General features: G+C 29.0%; 3 protein-coding genes and 1 non-coding gene across 4 annotated transcripts; 3 read left to right on the forward strand and 1 right to left on the reverse strand.

The window, feature by feature from the left end:
• Positions 1–10: 10 nt before the first annotated feature.
• Positions 11–25,974, reverse strand: LOC145751677 (26S proteasome non-ATPase regulatory subunit 1-like). Its single transcript, XM_082567875.1, has 24 exons — positions 25,851–25,974; positions 25,204–25,321; positions 24,524–24,693; positions 23,561–23,772; positions 19,679–19,906; positions 19,115–19,270; positions 18,856–19,017; positions 18,474–18,556; positions 17,896–17,986; positions 17,504–17,668; positions 17,123–17,183; positions 16,721–16,810; positions 16,485–16,582; positions 16,081–16,236; positions 15,579–15,643; positions 4,421–4,535; positions 3,965–4,081; positions 2,585–2,687; positions 2,311–2,480; positions 1,698–1,928; positions 1,001–1,063; positions 745–906; positions 593–668; positions 11–499 (listed from the first exon to the last, which is right to left on the reverse strand). The coding sequence occupies exons 1-24, from the start codon at positions 25,867–25,869 to the stop codon at positions 423–425; spliced, it is 2,988 nt and encodes a 995-aa protein (XP_082424001.1). The 5' UTR covers positions 25,870–25,974; the 3' UTR covers positions 11–422.
• On the forward strand, positions 4,789–4,861 carry Trnar-ccg (transfer RNA arginine (anticodon CCG)). Its single transcript has one exon. It is a non-coding gene; the product is annotated as a tRNA-Arg (tRNA).
• Positions 6,634–14,087, forward strand: LOC145750006 (5-hydroxytryptamine receptor 2B-like). Its single transcript, XM_082565912.1, has 7 exons — positions 6,634–6,773; positions 6,890–7,090; positions 8,841–9,086; positions 9,696–10,272; positions 10,417–10,561; positions 11,530–11,648; positions 13,086–14,087. Exons 1-7 carry the CDS (start codon positions 6,689–6,691, stop codon positions 13,993–13,995), a joined length of 2,283 nt encoding a protein of 760 aa, XP_082422038.1. The 5' UTR covers positions 6,634–6,688; the 3' UTR covers positions 13,996–14,087.
• On the forward strand, positions 21,096–23,131 carry LOC145751678 (uncharacterized). The gene is made up of 4 exons (XM_082567876.1): positions 21,096–21,236; positions 21,590–21,736; positions 22,077–22,196; positions 22,715–23,131. Exons 1-4 carry the CDS (start codon positions 21,185–21,187, stop codon positions 22,798–22,800), a joined length of 405 nt encoding a protein of 134 aa, XP_082424002.1. The 5' UTR covers positions 21,096–21,184; the 3' UTR covers positions 22,801–23,131.
• Positions 25,975–26,531: the final 557 nt, after the last annotated feature.

Raw genomic sequence — 26,531 nt, forward strand, 5'->3', positions numbered from 1 at the left:
TTAAGTAATATTGTTACTCTTACTTGTAGATATACGGGTTAGATTCATACGATTAAGTTCATTATGTGAAAAAAACTACTGATATTTTAAATATAAAACCATTATTTTAAGTTTTAAATTGTGTCTGGTTAGAGTAAATGTAAAATGTGTATATACCGTACTTATTCTTGTATAAAATCAAACGTTTAAATGAAGTAAATACAAAATAAATTCTAAAAATAAGTTTATATTGTTTTGTATACCGTTTTACTCTTTTATTATCATTTAATTTGATTGATTTGTTGTTATTTTCTTTGTATTTACACTGAACTTTGAACACTAAAACACAAAAACCAAATATTTTGTTGATATTTAAGCTATACAAGCAAGTCGAACTTTAGCAAAAATTCTTGAACTCAGAAAACTTCAATTTTAAGGAGATTTTATTCAATATATTCGAATGGCTCTGGAGGATCGGGTTCATTTTCATCACTAGCTTCCTCTTTTTTTGGTCCTCCAGCTACAAAAAGTTCAAAAAATTAAAAAAAAAACGAAAAAAAAATTAAAAAAAAAATCAAAAAAAAACAGAGTGAAAATTGGGAAATCCCCTTACCTAAAACCGGTTCCAGTATTTCTTCTGGTTCGTCCGTTTTCCGATCTTTCAACAAAATAATTCCACCACGTGATATCTACGTCAAAATAAAAACACAATTAAAATAAAAACAATAAATTGGAACATTTACTAATAAATAAACAACAACGAACCGGTTTAAGAGGAATATATCTGCTATTATCCGGCATTGTAACCACTTTCAGTTGAGGCGGGATCGCTCGACACGGGTTACTGAGCATCTCAAACGATTCCTCCTTCTTCTCTTCTTTCTTTTCTTCCTTCTTCTCTTTTTCTGGCTCCTTCTCTTTTGTGGACTGAAGGGAAAATTTGAGCAAAAATTTTTAGACAGTTATTTTTAAATAATTAAATATTAATCGTTTTAAGAGATTAATTATGAAGACAAAATACTTGTTCTGTTTCCATTGCTTCAACTTTAACCGAATCTTTGCTGGGTTCACTTTTCAAATCATCCTAAAAATAAAGAAAAATTTACAATTTCATATTGAGCTACAAGATTGGCTTAAAAACAAAATTTAAATTTAAGGTTTCAGTTTTATATTTTATTGGGAAGAGTGTGCTGTTGTGACGTGTTTAAGCTGTCTGTAAGCGCCAGGGTCATAGGTAAATAGTGTGGTTTTGGTAAGGCTTGAACCCAAAACCTTGCGGCTCTTAAAAAATTGGTTATTCATGACGTGTTTAAGCTATCTGTAAACACCTGGCTTAAGGGCAAATAGTGTGGCATTAGTGCGGTTCGACCCCGAAACTTTTTGGTGTATTTAAGCTATCTATAAACGCCGGACTCAAGGACAAAAAGTGTGACATTGGTGCGGCTCGAACCCGAAACCTTTTGGTGTATTTAAGCTATCTATAAACGCCGGACTCAAGGGCAAATAATGTGGTTTTGGTGCGGCTCGAACGCGAAACCTTTCGGCCCTTGAAAAATGTGTCATTTATAACGCGTTTAAGCTATTGGTAAACGCCGGATTCAAGGGCAAATAGTGTGACATTGGTGAGAATTAAACCCAAAACCTTTCGCCTTCAGTCCGATGCCATGACCAGTACACCAAAGAGCATCAATTTGTAATTTTTAATAAAATTTCCCGACCTTTGATTCTGCGACCTCCATCTTCTCCTCCGAGGTGGAGCTAGGTCTTGTTGTGGAAGTGGAGGAAGTCTTCCTCCGCTCCTTCTTGATCTCCTTTGCTTTAGCCTTCGCTGTTGTACTCAGAACAGCTGTCTCCACTTTTTCGGTTTCTCGTCCTTTCTTTTCGGCCAAGGGAGCAGGGTAAGCATATGTGCTCGGTTTGGCGTTTGACCGAAATTCGATTTTCGGCATCTGATAATTTAATCCAAAAATAAAAGTTAATTTTTATTTTAAGTTTGTAAATAAAACAATGTTTTAATTATAGGTTACACTTGTGAAATACTTCACAATGCTGCCTTCAAAAGCTTTTTAAAACGAAGTTAGCGTTTTTTATTACGTTTTGTATATTTTATTAAAGAAAGGTTGTGCTATTGTGACGTGTTTAAGCTATCCATAAACATCTGGTTTAAGGATAAATAGTGTGGCAATGGTGCGGCTCGAACCCCAAACATTTTGGCTCGTAACTCGATTTTATGCACCTGCATACTACTACTATAAGATTATGACCCGATGTTTTAAACAAACTAAAATATTAAAAAAAAAATTGCCCCCTCTAGTGTTCAAATATTCGTACCTCCAAGTTGTGGTTGAGTCCGATCACAGCAGATGGAGTGAAAGTCAAGGACAAGAAATGAGCAAGTGGGAACCAAAACCAGAACTGACAGAAGACCAACATTCCGACCACTGACGACATGTTCACGTGACCAGTTCGCGATTGCATTGTCAACGTCACATTACGTCCACCTTTAACAAAAAAATCTTTAATGAAAAAAAAGATTTTTTTCTTGAAAATAATTTACTTAAAATTTATGACGTGATAAAGGGTTTTATTATGACGTCATAGATACCTGCATCAATGATCCCTTGTGCAAGTACAGCTCCGTATTTAGCCATGACATCTTCATGTTTATCGTTGATTACTTTCCTGTATAATTCCTTGAAGGTTTTCACCTGAAATAAAAAGTTAAAATTTTAAGAAATTAAAAAAAAAATAATTTCTTACAATTAAAACAATTTGTTAATTAATGATTAAAAAATAAGAAATCTAAAACATCAAAGTTTTGGTTAAAATCAACAAAAAATCACAAAGGAAAAATGAATCAGCCCCTAAAGTGGCTCTTGTAACCTTATACCGACCACGTGGCCACAAAACTAATACAAACAAGCTTAATATCGAGCCACTTTGTTGTGAAAGAGTTAAACGACGACGCGTGGGTAATACGACAATTGTCGCGATCCCACGAGCTTATCTATGACGTCATAGGGTTTTTAATGACGTCACCATAGTAACGTTATTGTTGTGGTGATGTAACAATAGTAGAACGGAAGTTATAAGAGGGGGTTTTTAGTGAGAGTTTACTTAAGTTTTAAAGTTGATATCTCTTGAGTAAATACTTAAGTATTTAAAAATAACTTAAGAGAGTTTAAAAACGATTTAAAGAAAGTTTTGTTTTTCCTACTTTTTTTTCTATTTTCATTGTAAAAATCTGATGTCCGTAAATAAATTTAACAAATTTAACTAAAGTTTTTGTGTTAAATATTTCAATTTTTTTCTGTATTAATTTTAAAAATCAGATTCTGTTTTTTAAATTTAGCGTTTTATAAAAGTTAAATTCAATCAAAGTTGATAAAATTAGATTTTAATAAAGGTTTACTCGTAAAAATTAACAAAATATCTCAAGTGAATAATTTTAACGATTTCCTAAATAAGTTAAATTATTTTAGAAAAAACATTTTATTTAAAAATTCGATTTAACAATTTTTTTAAATTTACATTTGCCGATGGTTTAATAAACATTTTAATATTGTTATAAGTTACATAATAACCCTATTATTTATTTGTTTAAATACAGGATAAGAATTTCACAAAAGATTTTCGAAAATATTTGAACAAGCGAATCTTCCATCAATTTACTTTTCAATTAAAGTTTGATTGATGACTTCATTAAATGTTCGACTATGCTCAATCAATTTCACGACTTAATTTTTAAATCTCAACTGTTACGAACAATTTACTTTAAATGCTCCTAATTACGTCATAAAAATCGATTGTTTTGCAATAAAGCATTTCTATGTAAATATTTTCTTAGATTCTAGAAATACCAAACTTAAAAATAATATTATGACGTCAGAATAGGCCTTGTGGACGTCAAAGATTGGTAAATAAAATATTAATATAACCTGCATTTGTTGACGTCACTTAAACTTATAAGTGACGTCACACTTACCTTAGGACAAGCAGCTTCTGTGTATTGGATTAAAATCATAGCGGATGCAATGAGCGCCCCCTGCCGGACGTAGTTTACAGAATCGCTCGTGAGGGGTTCCAACAAACTTAAAGCATCCTGGAAAAGTTTTCCACGAAATTTAAATTTAAAACTTGTAAATGGTATTAACTCCTGCTAAGCCAATACCTTATCAGTAGCATATATATATTTTTTTTTTTTTTTTTTAATATTTGGCAATTATAATCCATAATATCCCAAACTGCCACAGGCAACTCAAGACTGGGTCGGGGTAACAGTTGTTACTTTATGTTTAAGTCGCGCGATCGACCTTCCCACATCGAGGATAAAAATATATAAAAATAAACACAACTTTATATAACTTTAAATGAATAATAACATTGAAAATAATTACAGAAAAAATGGGTTTTTGATATTTTAAAAAAGTTAAAATTTTACCTTATTTCCGGTCCCTGCGCAGGAAATCCCCAACGCCATAGCAGCCCCATACCTTACATGGGGGTTGTAACTCTCCGATAACAATGAAACAACACTGGGGCATTGTTCGGGTGTTCTACAAATTCAATATGGTTTTAATTAACAAAAAAAAATTTATAAATTATAAAATAAAATTTTGGGACATTTTTTGCCTAAAATCAAATTCAAAATGAATTTAATCAGCAAAAAATTAATTAATTAGCAAAAAAAATTTAAATTTAAGGCAAATTTCCCCTAAAATCGATTGTTCTGTTAAATTCCTTAATTTTATTCCCAAAACAACGACCCGTCCCCGCTTAAAAGCGCGATCTTGTCGCTATGTGCGGTGCGACTCTGTGGCCTAATGGATAAGGCGTCAGCCTCCGGAGCTGAAGACTGTGGGTTCGAGTCCCATCAGAGTCGATTTTTTATTTTTATTTTAAAATATTTTCCAAAATTTAAAAAGAATTTTACCTAAAAATTAACCAAAAAATAAATCAATTAATTAATTAAAAAGGTTAATTAAACGTTAAAGCATTACGTCACAATGCTTCTTATTATTTATTACCAATTACATTATGACATCAAAGCATTAACTTATAACAACCAATATAGCGTTACTAATACACAATGACGTCATAACAACAACAAGTTAACGTAAACAATGCTTCCATTGTTTCGTCATAGGTAATAAGTGTTTACATAAGCGAAATAATTTAGAAAAACAAAATTTTCTTTTTGAAATTTGAAATTGATCTTGCAAAGCAAAAACTGCAGCAGAGAAAAAATACAAATTAAAATAAATTGGAATTAAATCTACAGGGAATTAATGACGTCATGATATTTATGATTACGTCACGCGTAAATTAAAAGAATTAAGATTAATTGTTATTTAGTAAAAGTGAAAACAAAATAAAATTATTTAAAATATTTAAAATAAAATAAAAATGTTATTTTGAAAATAAAATAATCTTTTAAATTATTAATGAAAGAAAATTAATTAGTGAAAATTATGAATTTAAAAGACAGTTTAGAGTTTATTATATTATTATTTTAATAAAACAAAAATTTATTATTTTAATAAAACAAAAATAAGATTTTGCAAAACAAGGAATTTTAACAACATTCTATTCATAATAAAAAAACTCCCAAGATATTAGAGTTTGAGTCATCAAAATTACCCCCAATTATGCTACAACGACTAAATTTAATATTAGTATACAGATTATATAAAATATCAAATTTTAATTCAGTATAAAAATAAAAAAAATAAAAATTTATATCAAAACCACTGGAACCACAACAAATTTTAATGCTTCTCTGATTTCAATAAAAACATGTTTTTATTTATTTTCAATTAGTGTTTGCTTAATTAAATATTAATAAACAAATACCACATTTATACATACAATATGTAAATAGATTATTATTCATAATTATTTTTATAAATATTTGATTTGTTTTATGACATGTTATCCGTAGTAGAACATTATTATTACAATTTAACATGTTTATGGTATAAGCTGAACCTATAAATCCGTCAATTAAAAAAGAATTACAACCATTCAAAAAATCAATACAAAAACATAGGTGTAAAAAATAATTTTACTTTTTTTATTTATTTATTTATTTAGGTTTTTTCGCACATTGATAAAAGTAAATAATAAATACGATATACAATTAATATTACAACAATGCGACAAAAAAAAATGACAAAATCAATTTAATGATTTAAAACATGCCAAAAGTATTAATGTTTACATAAAGATTTTATAGCATATTAAGGCATGGTCACCAAACCCAAAACTTTAAAAATAGGAAGTCAAAAAAATCAAATTTCAAAAACCCGATTTTCAAAACATTCGCAGCCGAAAAGTCACAACTATCAGGTCACGTGACCCCGCCTTTTTCCCACTAACCCAAACACGTTCATTCGTACTCGATCATTTTCATTTCAACGTACCACAGCGTCTAGTGCGCTAGCTAAGCCACGCTTAACTCTCTCACTAACAAGGGCATGTATAATAGCCAAAATGCATTGTGATATTGTTTGTATAATGTTAAAGGGTTAAGGTTTAAGTTAGTTAGTTTTAAAGTGGTATAAGTTCAATGGTTTAAAGTCAAGAGCATTTTGGTCGAGAATTTAAAGTGAATTAAATCCAGAACAGATGTTATATAAATATTTCGACAGTTTAGTCAAATTAAAATATGTTTAAAATCGCAGAGTTTTTTTAGGAAAACTTTATTAAAATGGATATTTATAAAATCGAGGAAAATACAACTAACTTGGATGAATTATTATTTGTGAATTCGACAATTTTAAATGAATATAACGGTAAGCTTACCAACAATCTGTTATCTTAATATAATAACAAAGATTGTGTTAATATAGCTACAAAAAAATAACAAATTTTTTTTACTTAATTTTCGAATTTAAAATTATTTTTTTAGGAATAAATCGAAGTTATTTGGCAATCCTAATTGTTCCAATCATATTTCTTGTTGCCACGGGCAACATATTAGTCATAACTGCTGTTTGTTTGGATCAGAAATTACAAAGTGCCACAAATTATTTTCTGACGTCTCTGGCCGTGGCAGATTTATTAGTGGCACTAACAGTCATGCCACCCAGTCTTATCATGATCATTAACAGTAAGTCAACAACATTTTAAAAAAAATTAAAAAAAATTTAAACTTTTACCCAAAAATAAACTTTTAAATTCTCGCAAATCAAATGTAGAATTTTTTTCATCAAAAATGAAAGCAAAAAGGTCTTTTATTAAAAATTTAAACCACCTGAAAACCCAAAATATTATTGTATTGTTAAACAACCAATTACCTGTTTAAATGTGGCCATAAACTATATTTAAACCTACTTACAATACAAATTTAAACTAATAACATTTAAGTCTATTCAACAAAAACCTAAGTTTTTTATTTTTACTAAAAATAAATGAAAATTCATTAAACTGAATAATTAATGTTCAAAATAAAACATTTTTAAAAAGGTTATTCTATTTTTAAACATAATATTTAAATAAAAATCTTTAAAATTCCACAAAATAAATAAAATCTTTGTTAAACTAATATAAAAAAGATAAAATTTATTTAAAATTTAGGGAATTTATTGAGTTTAGAAATCAATTTTGTGTTTTAACAATTAAAGTTAAGTCTAGAAATTAAATCTAAATCTTGTTTAAAATAAATCTAAAAATAACTCAAACTCTAAGATCGATTTAATTCGGTTAAAACATCGAATTTATTCGACTATGACGTCACAAACACGGAACAAAGCTGCAGAATAAACTTTGTACTCGACAAGTGAGATATTTGAGAAAGATGAAAGAAATTTAAAATCGGGGAAAAATTAAAACAAATATAAAAACAACTTGACTTATAATAACAAAAATAAACTTTAAACTTTCTCAAGTTGTTTAAAAATAAAAATTTTAATAGAATTTAACATTGTAGCGGGCAACCACTAAGTACGTGAGAAAATCACGTTTTTAAAAATATTTAAAACAATTTTTTAAGTTAATAAAAGATATATTTAAAAAAAACTTTAAATTTTGCACAAATTTTTACCAAAAAATCTTTAAAATCGAGTTGTTTACGATAATTCAAAATAAAACCAAAAATAGCAAGAGTTTTAAATTTGTCTAGTCAGTTAAAACCTGCCATAATAACTTAAATATTATCTTAAACAACATCACATTGTCTTATCACGATTTGCAAAGTCAAGATCTTATATGCGGTAACAAACGACTTTTATTTATAATAATCAACCGATTGTTATATTAACAATCATATCTTAAGACAGGGGCGTATGAGATCGTGTTCTACAAAATATCTAAAACAAGTTAATCTTATTTTAGTTAAATGTCAGGTAGTGTTGAGAATTGTGTTTAATTTTGCGAACCTAAAACCAAGGAAACCGTCAACTCTAAAGTTTCATGCATTTTCAATTTGTTTCACCTAGTTTGGAGTTGACAAAATTAGTCATTCAGTAATTTTAGAAGATTAAGACGGGGTTGAATTCGAAGATTTTGTTTAAATATTAACTACAGACTAAATAAACTTAACGTTAAGTAAATACAAGTGTTATAAAATGTATTTTGATGTTACATAAATATCCTCGACATATTAACAAATATGCTTTTAAAAAAACATAATTTTAATAAGAGATCAGTTCTTTTATAAATGTTATTTTAAATCTTGAAAATAGAGTAACTTTTTAAAAGTAAAATATCTATTTTTATATAGAGATGAAACTATGTACTTAATGGTAGAAAACTGATAAGAAAAAAACCTTAAAAATCAACTAAAATACCTATATATATATTATACCAAAAAGCCAAAATTTTAAATATTTTTTCTGAATATATTTTTGGTTGATTTTCAGATTATGAATGGCCGTTGAGCGAAATGTTTTGTGGGGTTTGGGTTATGTTGGATGTCTTATTCAGTACATCATCTATTTTACATCTGTGCATGATATCGTTGGATAGATACTTGGCGTTGGCACGTCCATTTCAACACCGAGGGAATGGAAATAAATTGGCGGGAATTAGGTTAAGTGGGGACTCGAGGTCGGCGATGTCTAAAAGGGTGGCTACCAGGATATTTGTGGTCTGGGCGGTTTCGTTGGGTAATTAGTTAATTATTTTTAATTCTTAATTAAACTTCGCAAAAAAATTTCAATTTTTTTTTTAATGTGAAAAAAAACTTTTTTTTTTAAGTTATGACAATTATTTAATTTTTGAATTTTTTTTAGCAAAAAAATTAATTAATAAAAAATGCAATTAGGTAATAAATGTTTTATTATTTAATTAAACATCACAAAAAAGTGTTTTAATTTTGCATTTTTCTCCAATTTTGTAATATTTAAGAACTCTATATAACAGAAAGAAAATTTTATGAAAGCTATGAATAATTTTTGATTAAATTTCTGACTGTTTTTGTTTAAAAAACCTTTTAAATAAATTATTGACATTTCTTTGATTATTTGATGAATTCAAAACATTAAAAGTGCGTTAGGGTTTAATATTGATAATAATAAATCATTATTTCCTTATTAACCTCAAGTTGAAGGCAAAATAATTCAAAGTTCAATTACCTATATATTTACCCTTATTAAACCAAATAATTTGAACAATTTTAAGCCAAAACTATGGGAAAAAAACACAATTTTTAGCAATTTTTTTCTAAGTTAAAACACTGTTTTATTCTAACTTAAAACTCTGTTATTTTTTAACAGGAATTGCCTTACCCTTGCCCATATTAGGAGCTAAAAACCGTGACAATATCTTTTATGAAAACATGTGTGCAATTAACGTGGCAGAATTTCAAATCTACGGGTCTCTAGCCGCGTTCTTTCTCCCCCTAACCATCATGTTTATCATGTATACTCTAACTATAAGAACCCTGCAGAAACAGGCTCGTTTGGTGGCCAGTATTATGGTTCCAATGACAAAGTATTCACCGTTGTGTAGTAAAGGAATACGGAAAATTAAAACGACTGAAAACTGCGATTCGCCGTTAGTTAAACCTAAGTCTGATCACGTGGTTATGAATTCACAAAAGCGAAACGATTCGCCGACAATGAATGACGATGACGTCACAATGTCAATGTTTACGCCGCGAAATCGATCGATTAGGTTGCGAAACGAGACCGGGAGCGATTGTAAAATCTGCGAGGAACGGAGCGTCGAAAAGCGGCAGAATAAAAAGTTTGCGCCGGGGTTTGTGCGAGCGTTTCAAAGAATCACAAAACTTGGAAATAATCAACAAAAAAACGATGAGAATTATTTAAGTGATAACAACAAACAAAAAAGGTAAAAATTCCTTTTTTATATAAAAAAATACAACTATAAAACCATTCTAATTGAGCCATCGATAAAAAAACACCAATTTTTAATAATTAGACAATTAAACACAATAACAAACCTTTAAAATTAACAAACTTTGTTTATAACTAGATGTAAATGTAAAAAACAAGCGGAATGGAAAGAGCGGAAAACAAATATTTTTCCGCGGAAATTCCGCACTTCCGGAAGGAGGATTTCAACTTCTTTTAAGAATCGAGCGATGGCAAGTATCAATAACGAACAACGAGCGTCAAAGGTTGGTAATTTAAACCACTAACTATAACCTTAAATTAAATACTAGAACCAGGACCAAACACAAACTTTTAACAAGCTTTTACTTTTGGCCTAAATGCCAGCAGCGTGGGGTAGTGGTTAGAACACTTGCTACACCACACATAAGGTTGTGGGTTCATTCCCCACTGCTCTTACGTTGTAGCGCTATGAACGGTATGAACTCCTGCTGAGTAAGCACTTAATTAGCAGTATAATTATCAGGCAATAATAATCTGTATAACTTTCCGAATTGCCACAGGCAACTCGAGACTGGGTCGGAGTAACTGATGTTACTTTATGTTCAAGTCGCGCATTCGACTTTCCCACATCGAGAATAAGATAAATAAAAAAACAAATTTTTCACTGACACTGAAAACAAAATTTTAACAAACTTTCTTACTTGAATTTAATACGAAACTTTAATACGTTTTAAATAAATTTTCTGGCATTTAACCTTAGAATAAACTTATTAACCTTCTTATGAAGTTAATTATTGAATTTAAACAAAGTAGATCCTTATTCAAGTTTTAATACAATTTTGTCCTTTGGGTATTTCAACAAACTTTTGCAATAAATAAAATATATCTTTGCAACAAAACAAAAATAAATAAATTATCAAAAAAACAAGTTTAAGTTAAATTTGGTGACCATGTGATACTATAATGTAAAATAATGTTTTAATATTTAATAATTTTGGTTTTAATTCAGAAACTTTAACTTTGCCATTTTATTTTTTTAACCATATCAATATATTGGTAATAGTTAATTTTTTCAAATTTATTAATTTGCGAAAACTTAACAAAAAAAACGATTTAAAACCTTTAAAATAAGTTGAATATAACCTAAGCACTCTTCACTATATTCCCAAGAACTCCAATACTTCAAAAATCACAAAACCAATTAAATCTTTATTAAACCCCCTACTTATATAACAACCAATATTTATTCTAGGTACTCGGTCTTATATTCGTATTATTCTGTGTATTCTGGTGCCCTTTCTTCGTTACAAATGTCATGAGCCGACTGTGTACTACTTGTGACCAACAGTTAGTTGGTGAATTAATGAACTGGTGAGCTTAAATGTTTATTTTTTGTTAGTAATAAGTGAAAATAGGGGACAAACTTAAAGTGTTAGAAATTTAATTGTCAAAAAATGTTGATTTCTTAAATGTTCACATACCTTCCACCCTTTTTAGTTTATAATTAATAAAACAAAATTAAACAAAAACATAAGTGCTAGTATTATATGGCCAAAAATTGTAATTTTCCTTTCACTAAAATGTTACAAAACTATAACATTTTACTTCATTTGTAATGGGAGAATAATAAAATTAAACACGTTTTTATATACCAAAAAACTGCATTTTCGTCCCTTAAAAATCTATATATAATAAATTCTAGTGGATATATATATTTATATATCTATGTGGGACAAATTTAAAGGCCTGCAAAATAAATAAAACTGCCGTTTGTGGTGCACAGATTAAAATAGGTTGTAAGTTGTGATTATATTACAACAAATAAACTGCAAATATATTGCTAATAAATCACCCTTCACAATACCTTTGTTTATTAAATATTATCTCCCTTCAAACACCCAACTAAAAAGTTACCAAAATATCTCAACGTCAAAACCACAAAAACATAAACTCTGCATTAAAACGTAACACAATGCTCATTGTGACGTCACTCGACATGGTTTTTATTACGCTTCAAGGTCACGTGGTAAACTCAGTGATCCGTCACTGTCACGCAACTATAAACCACGAATGCGACAATTGTCAAAACATTTAACTATTTCACCACTGTGACGTCATAGAACACTTTATTATAACAACAATGCACCTTGGTAGGTGTTAACTTGTTCACAGTTGGTTGGTTGGCGAAGATGTTTTAAGAAAAGTTAAAAATAACAAAAAGAAGAGAAATTAGAAATTAGTGGACACAATTAATTAATTAATTCTTAATATATGGACACTAATTAAACAAGGGTCAGATAAAAGGACTTCGAATAAATGTTAAAAACGTCTGATGCAAAACTTTAAATAATTTAAATATTTGTAAAACAATGTTTTACAACTTTCTGTCTAAAATACAACCTTGTACCTGTGTTTAAGAAAAACTAATTTAATAAATTGCATAAAGACTCAACTCAAAAATAACTAATCTATTTACCTGGATTTAAGAAATATTTTAAAATTAATAAATCTGCGAATTAAAAATCAAAGTTCCCCAAAAATGTCGAGTCAAAGTAACAAAAAACTAAACTACGTAAACACCAACCCTTAAAACATCTTTGGATCTGACAAATATTTTAAAAATATTAAAAATCTATCAAACCCTTGTTTTTATTATAAATTACATAAAAAATAAACTAAAAAAAACTACCTGGCTTGAATAAACAAAATCTTCAAAACTATTAAAATTCCAGCAATTATAGAACCAAAATTCTTTAAAATTAAAAAACCTAAAAAACCCCCTTAATTTTTTACGTTTTTTTATTCCAGGTTCGTGTGGATTGGTTACGTATCATCCGGTGTTAACCCATGCGTGTACACCATGTTCAGTCGTCAGTTCCGTTCGACCTTCAAGAAGTTGATTCAAGGTCAATTCAGGGAAATCAAATCCCGACCTTTCAAGCGATCTTACTCCAGTCAACATAACAACCTCTCTGGCGCCTCTTACCGGACACTAGGGGGCTCCATTCACGGCCGAAAACCCTCAATTCATCAAACTATGACGTCACAAGCTCTTAACAATGACAATCGAGGTCACGTAGTCGATCAAATTAGCGACGATTGGATCGAAAACGTAAAGTCCGCGACCGGGATTCGAACTCGAAAGTTCAACGAGAATTGTGACGTCACAGTGTTAAAAAATCAGCGATGGCGATTGACGTGGCACGCCACCAGTCACGTTTCACAAAAAACAGCAACCAGCCCTACTCGGAGTGAGGGTTGTAAACGAAAAAGATATTATTCCGCCGATGACGTAAACACAAACAAAAAAGTCGAGAATCGTTTTATTTCGATCATTTCGGAAGATCGCGAACTTAATGACGTAGTTGATGACGTCACAAAACGACAATCTACGTCATACGACTCCTCAAAAGATAGTCTTTGGTCTTCTGAACAATCTTTAAACGATCGCTTAGATCAAGTGATATCACGTGACAATGACGTCATAGACAGTGACGTCACCATCACAAACTGCGTAGTGTTTAAAAATGATGACGTAACAGAACCAAATTTTACCCCAAAAATAAACTTAAAAATCAGCGGGAAAATGAGCTCGAATTCCCCGCCAACTAATTTAATAACGACGGGGTCGAGTTGTTACAAAAAAGAAGCGTTCTCGAGAACTGATAGCGGGATGGGGGCTTCTTTCGAGGGGAATCACTCCTTAATTATGACGTAATTATAACAATTAAGGTGCAACAATATTTTTATTTATTTAATGTTACTGTAACTTGTCAGCATTTTTATGTTTTTGTTTAATAAAAATATTAAAGTTTATAAAAGTTTTCTTATATTAGGATCTAACCAAAAAGATTAAAAATAGAAAAAAATTCCTCGAAAAATCCTCAAAAATCACAAATTTCTAAAATCCTGGCTTAAACCAACAATCGATGACGTCACAGACATATTTGTGACATCACAGAACTTGAAGTTTAAATTTAGATTTAAAATAAAAACAACTTTAAATCTTATTTAACAATTAGTTGAGATATTAAAGCAAAAAAAAAATTAAATTAAATAAACAGAGTTTAGAAAATGGAAACAATTATAATAAAAAGCAATTTTTAAATAAAGTAAACACTTTTTAGTAATAGTAGCTCACCAAACAAAAAAACTAAAAATAATTTTTAATATATCTATGAAATTATATCAAATGTATTTTTAAAAATGTTTAAAATTTATTTGCCAAATATTTTTACAAAAATATTATTTAATAATTTATAATTTTAACTAACATTTAAATATTTCAAGTTAACATCTAAAACCTCTGTTTACATAATATATTAAGTGGAGATGATATAGTAGTAAAAAATGTGAAAAGTTAATTAAACATCACTTAGTTAAACTAATAACTATGTTTTAAATATATTAGTAAAGATTGTTAGTACGTAAATTAAATTATTAATATTTTCATACTTGATTTTATATAATAAAATATGTAAATACAAATATTATTTAAATTTTATTAATTTAATCTTTAAAATATTTACTAAATTTTACAAAAAATTTGATTTTTTATCCTATTGTTAAAATAAGTTACAACTGTTATTCTACATAAATGAAAGTTATGACGTCATAATCAACAGCTGACAATGGATATTATGATGTCTACAATAACTCTGCTTTAGTAAAACAAACAAACATTAACCGTAAACTTAACAACGGCTCCGAAATTCGAATAAATCGTGCGTCAATTATTCAAACATTACCGATCCCATTTTGTAAATATTAAGAGTAAATATAACTTTAACTTGTACAAAATATTATTAATTTATATTTAATTTTAACTGAGATAAAAGATATTAAAATTTAATAAACTTATCTAGATTTGCTATGTCATCAATTTAATTCAAATATTCTTAAAAATTTAACCAAGATTTGTAAATATTTCTTAGAAACTAATTAGCTAAAAAATATTATCTGATATTAATTTAACATACAACTTTGCATTTTTGTTAATATAGCCGTACCATAAATCTATATACAATACAGCTTAATATACGATATATATGCGTGTCCAATTTATACGCAAAATAAAACTGCTGTTTGTGGTGTGCTGGGTAAATTATCACAACCAAATATTAGTTGAGAGTTGTGACCATATTATACTAAAATTCTGATTGTAGGACAGGTTATTAACTAGTTGTAATAATAATAAACCCTTTAATAAATGACTTAACAAAATCTAACAACAAGTGTTAGAATTGTAACTCAACCCAGTATATATATTAATGTTAAAATATATATAACATGCAAACTTACCTGAACAAAATAAATCCGAGAGATTCTACAGCAGCTCTCCTCACATCATTGTTCACATCTGACACCTAGTGGTGAAAAAATATATTAATTAAAAAAATAAATATTATTATGTGAATATAAATATTTATCGAGTCATGTAAAAAAAGCCAATTACTTAACACAAAAAATTAAATAAGTTAATTTGTTATAAAAATATATTTACACAATATACTATGGCATGGTCACCAATATTGGTGCCATAATATTGGTGACCATGCCATAACATACTTAAAATCTTTATGTAAACATTAATACTTTTGGCATGTTTTAAATCATTAAATTAATTTTGTCATCTTTTCCCGTCGCATTGTTGTAATATTAATTGTATATCGTATTTATTATTTACTTTTATTAATGTGCGAAAAAACCAACATAAAATAAAAAAATTCTTCTACATTTAAATACAAAGGCTCTTACAATAAAAAAATCTTAATTTTAAAAAATTTATCAAAATTTAACTCACAGCAACATGAAGTAGTTTTCTGTTCGCTTTATTGCTCCCTGAACCAACATAAGCCATCGCGATCGTGTACATCGCACATCTTCTTAATATTGGGTCCTTGTCCTTCATCAAGCTGTCAATCAAAGTATCGGCTTCCTCCATTCGTCCATACATCACCTGTGGGCGGGGCTTAGTTAGTAATGTTTATCTTGTAGTATTTAAATGTTAAAAGAAAAATAAAAAAATAGAAATTAATATTTTATAAAACTTAATTTTATTTAATATTCAACCATGTAACTTTTAATTAACTTTTAATTAAATAAATATTTGAAATCTTTTTAAAATATTTGAATTATAAAGCTCAAAATATCAATCTTTAAAAAATGCCCCTGCCAAGAATTGAACCCAGTACCCCAAGTACTCACCAAAGCAATCCCGACAGCCAATCCTCTGATGATTTTCTCATGCTGGGTTTCTTGAGCATAGGAAACCATATCTTCTAATGCCTGCTCAGAGTTGGATCCTATTCAAAAAAAAAATAAAATCACAATCAAAAAAAAAATTTACAACTACTTAAAAAAATTTTAAAATACTTTAAAAATATTTTTCTTTAACATAAGTGTTAATATAAAACTCTATAAATTCTGGCACATCTATTTACCCAACATAACCAGTCCCATGGCCAGTCCAGCAGCTTCCCCAGTGATTGCATCATCTTGGTACAAGTTGCTCTTCAGTAATTCATAAACATCTGGAAATATAGATTTGTAACTCAAACATTAAAAATGTAATTACTATTTAGTAAGTGTTAATATACATAATAGGTTGGTTTTTAAATATCTACATTGTAATAAAAACATTTTAAACTATCTTTATAGAATGTGGAGCATGGTGAAATATAAATATGTCCAATTTAAAACCTACAAAATAAATAAAACTGCCATTTGTGGTACATGGGTAAATTATCTCAGACAACTATTAGTTAAAAGTTGCAACCATATTACAACAATTAAAATGTCAATCATAAAACCAGGCTATCAACTAGTTTAAATAAATTTCTTACCTTGGCTGGCTGTACCCATAGCAGAAAGACCCAAACCCAGGCAACCACCATGACGAATTATCTAAAAATAATCAAAACTTTAAAAATTAACACAAATTTAAATCCTGCTTTACAAATTCAACCCAGGCAATCAAATCCCTACTTCTCTCATGCTGTAGCCCCCTTAAGGTGATATTAACGATATAAAACTCCTGCTGAGCCAGCTATAAACTCCTGCTGAGCCAGCACTTATATAAACTCCTGCTGAGCCAGCACTTAATCAGAAGCTTAATTATTGGGCAATAATAATCTATAATATCCCAAACTGCCACAGGCAACTCGAGACTGGGTCGGAGTAAAAAAAAAACATAAAAAAAGCAAGAACAAAAGTCATATTCAAACCTCATTATTAGCATTGCTGAGTTGGGTATGAAGATAATCAGTTATTTTCACACTTCCATGATTTGCATGTATAAGTCCAATCGCATACAGACCCCCTCCTTCTTGGTATGCACTCCCCCCTACACTATCCTTAGGTAAGTAGGTGGACATCAGGTTCAGTGCATCCTAAATTAAAGGGGGAGGTTAGATCAAGTTTAATTTTATTGCTTTCAGTTCATTAAAAATTTTTAATGAATTTTTTTAGCAATTTTTAGGAGTATAACTGCAATGTTAATTATTTATAAAATAAAACTACTTAAATCCAATATACAAAAAAAACTTACATTACTGCGTTTATTAAAATAACTTCGTATCAGTAAATATGTTAATATATAACAATATTGTTAACTTACCCTCTCATGTCCATTATGGATTACACCCAAGCTTGCAGTGGCCGTAAATTTGGCCCAGTTAGTTGCACGAGCTAACCAATCCAAGTTATCTCTGTCATAAAATCAATAATTAAATAATTACCTAAGGTTCTTGAAGTTACATTTTATAATTATTTTAAGTCATATTTTATATTTATTTAGGTCTATTTATATCTTTTAATGACAACTGCTGCTCTCATAAACCGGCAGTGTGGTGTAGTGGTAAAAACACTTCTTACACCATATGAGGTCATGGGTTCAATCCACACTGATCTCATGCTGTAGCACCCTTAAGTAAGGTGCTATAAACAGTATGAACTCCTGCTAAGCCAGCACTTAATCAGTATCCTGATTATCGGGCAATTATAATCTATAATATCCCGAACTGCCACAGGCAACTCGAGACTGGATCGGAGTAACTGATGTTACTCTGTGTTTAAGTCGTGAAGTTGACCTTCCCACGAAAATAAATTAATACAAAAAAAGTAGGCTTTATTTTATTATCCACAATTGAAATTTATTTTTAAACCTATTAAGGTTTATGTTTTTAAAAGTATTACCTCAGGAATTGATCGATGGTGGTTCCACAGTGCATGAAACTATTGGCAATCACACAAGCATTATGACAAACTGAGTTCCTAACCTGAATAAGTTTAAACAAATATAAATAATTTAAAACTTTAAAGTGATAGTAAATACATAAAATTGAAAATAATTTTTAGTTAGAATCAAAGTAAATTGATTCAAAATAAAGCAAACAGTTTAAATAATGGAGGTATTATCAAAAAATATATAAATTGGATTAAAATAACAATAATTAAATAAAGTAATTATTTAAATATCTTAAAAGTCTTAAAAAGCATTTTCTTGACAAGACAAACTTTAGTTTTTAAGATAAATTATTTTTGTTTAAAAATTAATAAAATTTAAAAATCTTGTTACTTGATCTTTTGTGTTCTTTAAAGTTAGAAGATCGGAGTGGTTGTTCCGGATGAGAAACTGAAGATAAAGCTCAATGCTCTTCCCTCCATCCAGGATCGAGGACAAACACAAAACCTTCTTCTTTAACGAGCTTTCTTCCTCACTCTCTTGCACCACTGGTGGCTACAATATTAAGCAGCAAAAATAAAATAAACGAATAACTTAGTATAAGTATATTGTAAAACTATCTTAAAAATAAAATAAATATTAGTCTAAATACCTCTTCAGAAGTTTGTTGTTCACCAGTCTCACTTTTAACCTCAGGTTTAATCAAGTTAGCTCCAGTTTGGAGAGCTTGGATCACATTTGATAGAAAATGTTGAGTTGCGCTGTCATAGAGGTCGAATGCTATCTGGTATGCTAGCGACACTTGGTCCTATAAGAAAACATCAGTATATCAAAGCGTTAATGAAATTATAGTAAACTACTAAAGTTCAGGTTTAAAATTACCTCTTTTAAAGTGTAATTAAAATCTGTTTTAAATAATAAAAAGGATGATTTAATGACATTTAATTATACACTCTTTATTATTAGTCAATATCTAGATATAAATAATTATAGTTGAAATTTTAATTGTCGCAATTTGTAACTAATATTCACTCACAATAATTAACACGCAGACCACAAACAGCAGTTTTATTTATTTTGTAGATCTTTAAACTAAACATACACAAATATATAATTTAATCAACCAACAAGCTCCATTATATATAGATAGCAAACTTATTAGATCAACAGGCTTAAATTGAACTTCAAATTTTTTTAATTCGTCGCACAAACTTACCCTATCCCCTCCTATCAGCTTCCTTAAGATGTCGGACACAGATGCAGGATCATCGAGATAGATGAGACACTGACAGATGTTGATGTAGTCAGGTTGAGAGGAGACATCCGCATCCAGATTGGAGTGGAGGCGAACAAGAAGACGGAGGATGCTCTCTCGTAACCCTTTATGTTGGATCAAACGGGTGCAGAGGGTGGTGCAGTAGGATAAAACCTCGCTCAGGTTTGGCTGAAAATAAAAAGAGTTTAAGTTAAAGTTTGGTGGTAATATGAAAGTGAATGGTTGTTCTTTATATATATTATAGATGTTTAATATTATTAAATTAAAATACATTAACCGTTTGAACCTCTTGTACTTTCTGGTACTTTGAAAAAAAAGCAAGAACTGTAAAGTACAAAAGAGAATTAGCAAGGACCCCAAAGTATGAGAAAGAATTAGCTAGGACTTTAAAGTATAACAGGGAATTAGCAAGGACCTTAAAGTACAAGAAAAAATAAGAAAAAACTGTGAAAAACAAAAAAAATTATTAAGAATTAGTAAAGACCTTAAAGTGCGAGAGTTTTTTAAAGAATCGTTTAGTATAATTGATCCAACAGTTTCAATAATAGATGAAAGATAGACCTTACATGTAATTAATTGACGAAGTACTGCACATACTGTTTAAGTTTGTTATTGTTTAATAGGATGTAATTAAAGTCATTAACCATTGACTCTAATACTGATTGCATTTAAAACAATTAATTAAAATCCTAATCCTAATTGACTAAGTACAACCTATTATAGTTTGTTATTGTTAAGTAAAATATAATTCATTTTAAACTGCTTACATTTATTTTATAAATGAAGTTCAACAACCTTCATTTAGTTTGTTGTAGAAACGTAAATAAAACAAGTTGGGGCACACAAAAGTTTTGAAACAGCTTGACGTAGTTTTAATAAGGCCGTTAAGTTGGTGGAATTTCATTAAATTTTAGTTTCATTTCCAGTTCAATGAACCATATAAAAAATACGTCAAAAGTTAGTCCTAACTTTTTTATTTCCAAAGAAAATGTTAGTTAATACTGTTATAAAATGTAGGCTTTATAGGAAGTTATACTGTTTCAATTGGACAGAAACAAAGAAGATATAGTGAAGTTAGAACAAAAAGTTTTAAATTGGCACTAAAATAAATTTAAAAACCAAACTTTTTAATGCATTCTTAAAATGTGTTTAAAAAAAAAAAGTAAAAATTTTTTTTGGGATATTTAAATTTGTTAACGCCGCAAACTAAAAACAGGATGCCTGCCAATTATTCGTCATAATAGAAGGAACAAAGCCTTATTGTTTTTACAACAGCTTCCTTATATTTTAAGACCAATCAGCAACTTTACAACTTCCTTATAGAACTTTTATTAAAGTTTTCGTATAGATAACTTAACATAATAGAGGATTATATTAATCCTACTGTTTTCTTTATAGTAATATAGGTTTGTTTATTTTTTAAGTAAACTTAGTAAAAAAGAAATTATGAAGTTAGTTTGCACTGTTTTTGTTTTTCTATTTCTGGCAACATTTTCAGGTAAGGAATAGTTGAGTAAAAATAGATTTGGTATACTTAAATTTTACTTAAATGATAATTATAAAAGAGTTTATATTTTGGTGAAAAAATAGACTAAAACTATTGTTATGTTAGCTCGTAAAAAACAAAAAATGTGTCTTTAAAGTACTGACTAATTTTTTGGATTTTTTATTAAAAAATGAAATAAAAAATAGTCTAGAAATTAAAGAAATTTATCCTCTATTTACAAGTTTTGTTTTAGAAAATATCTCTTTAAAATCGAGACAACTTTTTGGTGATGCCAAATTCAAAAGTTTTAAAAAAATAAATAAATTGTTTTTGGGCGCATATTAATTAAATTTTAACTTGTACAGATGGTATAAGATGTTTTCAATGTTCAACTGGGCAGCAAGGGAACCAAGGAACTGCTTGTGCTAATGTACAACAGGGAGATACAAGTTTAGTGCGAGACTGTGGAGAAAACAATAATTTCTGCTTCGTAGAAACGGCCACAACTACAAGTTTGTAATATTTAATATCAATAAAGTCTACTGAAAGTAAATGGCTTTTGTCGTTTGGGTTTAGTGACCATGTCATGTTATACTAAATCATGTATAAATATTTATTAATTCTGGCATGTTTTAAATCATGAATTAAGTTTTTTTTCAGAGCATAAATTTATTGTTAATTGTATATTTTCTGTGTTACTCTCATAAATGCATAAAAACTTTAAATAAAAAAAATTGCCCACTGACTGTAACATTTTAGGTCTAACAGAATCTTAAATTTTGTTCTTTAAAATCTTGTGTCCAAATGTTACTACCCTTTATGTATTTCCAACATTGCTTACATCATTATTAGATGAAACTGCTGGCACAACTACTACTGCTATCGAACGAGGTTGTACTAATGTTGAATCTCAAGCTAACAACTGTACAACTATGGCTCAAACAATCACATGCAGAAGAACTTGTATTATAGGTAAGCTTTAATTGTTTTTTAATAACTGAAGTCCACAACTTCTATGCTTCAAGTAAGCTATAATCTACAGTTTACCGGCAGCGTAGTGTAGTGGTAAGAACACTTGCTACACCACACATGAAGTCGTGGGTTCAAACCCCACTGCTCTCATGCTGTAGCACCCTTGAGTAAGGTACTATATACGGTATGAACTCCTTCTGAGCCAACACTTAACAGCAGCATAATTATCGGGCAATTATAATCTATATAATATTCTAAACCGCCACAAGCAACTTGAGACTGGGTTGGAGTAACTGATGTTACTCTATGTTTAGGTTGGGCATTCGACCTTCCAAAAATCTAATTTGCTAGGTAATATAACCTGTCACTTGGTTACATACCTGACATATAACTATAACCATATTTCTAAAATCACTTGATAATGAGACATTTCAATTTAACCTAAATTTTAGTTTTTTATGCTAATGATTCCTTTACAAAAACTTAAACTAAAAATCTAACAATTATTATGTTCATAGATAGCTGTAATGATGCCCCAATGAGCCATGCCAACATATTTAGTATGTTTGGCTTGATGGTTGTTGCACTTATACTCATGCAATAAACATACAAAGTTAACCAGAAAAATTAAATGCTTAAATGTAAATGAACCAATGTTGTATACTATTAATTACAGTGCACCTTTTCTGTGCAAAAAGTATTCAGAAAATGTTTTAAATTGTTTGTGACAACGTCGTGTTATACTGTAAACTTATATTCAAATATTTAATAATTTTGGCATGTTTTAAATTATTTAATTTTGTAATTTTTTTTTGTGTATTAAATGTATTGTAAATTGTTTATTTTCATGTTTGTTGATGCACGAAATTTGGTGTAAAATATTATCAACCAGTAATCAGATTCTCAATAAGTATATGGAAATAAATTTGCTAACAAACATATATTTGCGCAACTTTAAACTAGTTTTATATCAAGAAGTAGAATAGTGAATTTCCATGTAGGGAGATTATGTTTACATTAAGACAACAAAAATCTAAGAACAAACTTTCTAATTAAGATAATCTTAAAAATAATATCCATAACTTACTGGACACTATATCAAAATAAAATAGAATAAAAAAACAGCCAAAAAGATCAAAATCAAACTAAGTTTTTATTAATTTGGTTTAATATAAATATGTTAGTTTTGCTATTCTCAGTAATACTATTCAGACAGTGATGTTACTGTTGGCATTATTTTATCAAGTTAAATATAATTTTGTTCGTTAGATAAATTATTCTGTTGTTAATCTTGATAATACCGGAATTTATTTTAATTTAATTATTTTTAAAGTTCATGCAAATAGTTAAATCTTTTAACTTACTGTCAATCGAATCGCTTTCTCCAGGACGTCCATTCTTCTTGTTTCTATGGCGATACCAATAGCTTGTTTAAATTGCCCCGCTTCCAAACAACTGGTGAACATCCGGTTCACGATGTCCTCCAACCTCAGATCAACATCCGGTTTCATTCCTCCTTCCGCACTTGCATCTTCCGATTGTTGGCGTAACTTTGTGTAATGGTCGATGCATTTGCCTAAAAATATAAAAATTAAAGTTTGTTATAAAGTTTTTTTGCCATAAATAAAACAAAAAACCTGCATGCATATCACACATAAAAAAAACAAATTTAAAATTATCACATGAAGAACCTTAAATATTCAATACAACAATAAAAAACAGCAAACCCATATAGTAAAAATTTACTCCCATAATATCAAAATTCACTTCACTGTAAAGACAATTAACTGAAAACTATATGCCCGTCGTAATTGCTATTTTATAAACAATAAGCCAGTTTTTATTAACCCCAGATTATTAACCCAGACTGAAAAATGCCACTTTAGTTCCCTCATAAAATATTGATGTAAATTCAACCAACAGCTTGGTGTAAGGGTAAGAACCATTGCTACACCACACATGAGGTCCTGGTTTCAATCCCCAGTGATCTTATGATGCAGCGCCCTTGAGAAGGGTGTTATAAACGGTATAAATTCCTGTTGAGCCAACACTTAATCAGCAGCATAATTATCGGGCAATTATAATCTATAGTATCCCAAACTGCCAAAGGCAACTTGAGACTGGGTCGGAGTAACTGATGTTACTTTATGTTTAGGTCGCGCATTCGACTTTCCCACGTTGAGTATAAAAGTATATAAAAAAGGCATATATGAATGTCATTTTCAGAATTTTAGTTTTTAGGGAAATGTTAATTAGAGCAAATATTTCAGTCATATGGGTGCATACATAACATAACATTAAAAACTAAATAATTAAAATCAACTTACAGATAGTAGTGACCACATATTCTGAGCTTTCCTTCACATTGAAAGCATCTCCGGCACATAAAGCAAAGTTTAATGAGTCCTCATATGAGCCAAGATAATAATAAAGTTTTGAGGCCAACAACGCCGATAGTTTTCGATGTTGGAACGTCTCGTCTTCATATAAAACCTCACTAAAAGATAAATTATATATTTTTTGCTATTTTTTTATTCTGAATTAAGGGCACTACAGCATAGAAGCAGTGGGAGTTGAACCAAAAACCTCATGTTATAAAGCAATTTAAAAGTGTTTAATTTTTGGTTAAATTACATACACCATTTTTTTCCGGAATAATAAAACCCTAAAAAAGAATATAGCCTATATATATAACTTTTTTTATTTTGGTCAACAATGATTATAAAATAAAATAATAAAAAAATCATTTTAATGTGACAAAAAAAAATTAATTTTATGATTTAAAACAAGCAAGTAAGTAAACCGGCAGCGTGGTGTAGTGGTAAGAACACTTGCTACACCACACATGAGGTCGTGGGTTCAATCCCCACTGATTTCATGCTGTAGCGCCCTTGAGTAAGGTGTTATAAACGGTATAAACTCCTAAAGATATATACAAAAAAAAAAAAAAAAAGTAAGACTTCATTCACTAACTTTAATAAATTGAATTAAAATAAAGTTGGCTTACATTTTCTCAACATGATCAGAGATTTCAGGCCAGAACTCAGGAACGATATCGTTCAATCGATTCAAGGCATAAACTTTAAGTTCATCTTCTTGTTCATCCAGTAATGAAATCACACCAGCTAAAAACATTTAATATTTTTTAATTAAGTTTGGTTTGATTTTAGTAGTTAGAACACTTGGCTTTACTTTATAAGATCTTGGTTCGATTCCCACTGCTCTTATGATGTAAAGGTGCCATAAGCGTTAAGAACTTCTGCTGAGCCAGCACCTATTTAGCAGCTCAAGTAATTATAATCTATAATATTCCAAACTGTCAAAGACAACTCAAGACTGGGTCATAGTAACAAATGTTACTCATACTCTATGTTTGGGTTATAAAGTCGGCCTTTCCACATTAAAAATCGAGATATTTTTAGCAATATTTATATTTTTTACAACAATCTTAATATATATATAAGTGTACATGTTTAACTTTAAATTTATCATGTTATTAAAACAAAAATACCGACAATACAATTTTAAACATGTTTTAACAACCAACAAAACACGTGTAAATTATTGCGATTTTCTACCGTCGTTTAAACATATTTAAAACAATTTAATAACCATCTAATCAATAAATATAAATAAATTAGATCTTTATGTTACCTGCTGATGTAATTTGCATGTTAAACTTCGTTTAAATTTTCGTTAAATAACAAAATAATGAAAAATTCGTTACAAAATAAAATCAGAAATTCCCAAAAATGCTTTGTAATTCCTTGACTCAGCTGTTCAAACTATTTCATAACGATTCAGACATTTTAAATATATTTAAAATTTAGGTTATCCTCAAATTCTACAAAATTAATTTTAAAACTATTTTTATCCTAAACTTTTATAACTTTGTTTAATTTTAAATTTCAAATAATGTAAATTAAAATTAAATTAACAAAAGAATGTAAAAAATCTTTTTAAACAAACAGAAATATATTTTGTAAAAATATATTAAATAAAAAAATAAATTGTTTTAAATGTATATACCTATTTATAATAGAGGTAAGTGAACGGTACAATACACATTTTTATGTATTTTTATTGTATAGGCTTACAAAATATATAAAACGTTTGTTTGTTGTTGGCGGATAAATTATCACATGCAAATATTAGTTAAGAGTTGCAATCATAATACAACAATTAATATCTAGACTGTAGGGCAGGCTATTGAATACCGTTTTTGATAGTTATAACATTTATTTATATTAACAGATAACTGAATTTATTTTGCCAAAAATTTAGTCAAATTTATTTAAAACCTATTTGAATCTTACAAGGAATGAGTTCAAGGGT

This window comes from Corella eumyota, chromosome 4 (assembly GCF_963082875.1).
Source record: "Corella eumyota chromosome 4, kaCorEumy4.1, whole genome shotgun sequence".
Classification (NCBI taxonomy): Eukaryota; Metazoa; Chordata; class Ascidiacea; order Phlebobranchia; family Corellidae; genus Corella; species Corella eumyota.

Bases quoted from the DNA above. Each gene is read 5' to 3' on its own strand.
- LOC145751677 (XM_082567875.1), bottom strand. The intron at 4,536-15,578 runs GTAAGTTTGCAT...TTGAATTTGTAG, and splicing joins CTCGGATTTATTTTGTTCAG to AACACCCGAACAATGCCCCA. The intron at 4,082-4,420 runs GTAAAATTTTAA...AAACTTTTCCAG, and splicing joins GCGCAGGGACCGGAAATAAG to GATGCTTTAAGTTTGTTGGA.
- LOC145751678 (XM_082567876.1), top strand. From the start codon at position 21,185: ATGAAGTTAGTTTGCACTGTTTTTGTTTTTCTATTTCTGGCAACATTT. The intron at 21,237-21,589 runs GTAAGGAATAGT...TAACTTGTACAG, and splicing joins ATTTCTGGCAACATTTTCAG to ATGGTATAAGATGTTTTCAA. The intron at 21,737-22,076 runs GTTTGTAATATT...CATCATTATTAG, and splicing joins AGAAACGGCCACAACTACAA to ATGAAACTGCTGGCACAACT.
- LOC145750006 (XM_082565912.1), top strand. From the start codon at position 6,689: ATGGATATTTATAAAATCGAGGAAAATACAACTAACTTGGATGAATTA. The intron at 7,091-8,840 runs GTAAGTCAACAA...GTTGATTTTCAG, and splicing joins TCTTATCATGATCATTAACA to ATTATGAATGGCCGTTGAGC. The intron at 10,273-10,416 runs GTAAAAATTCCT...GTTTATAACTAG, and splicing joins GATAACAACAAACAAAAAAG to ATGTAAATGTAAAAAACAAG.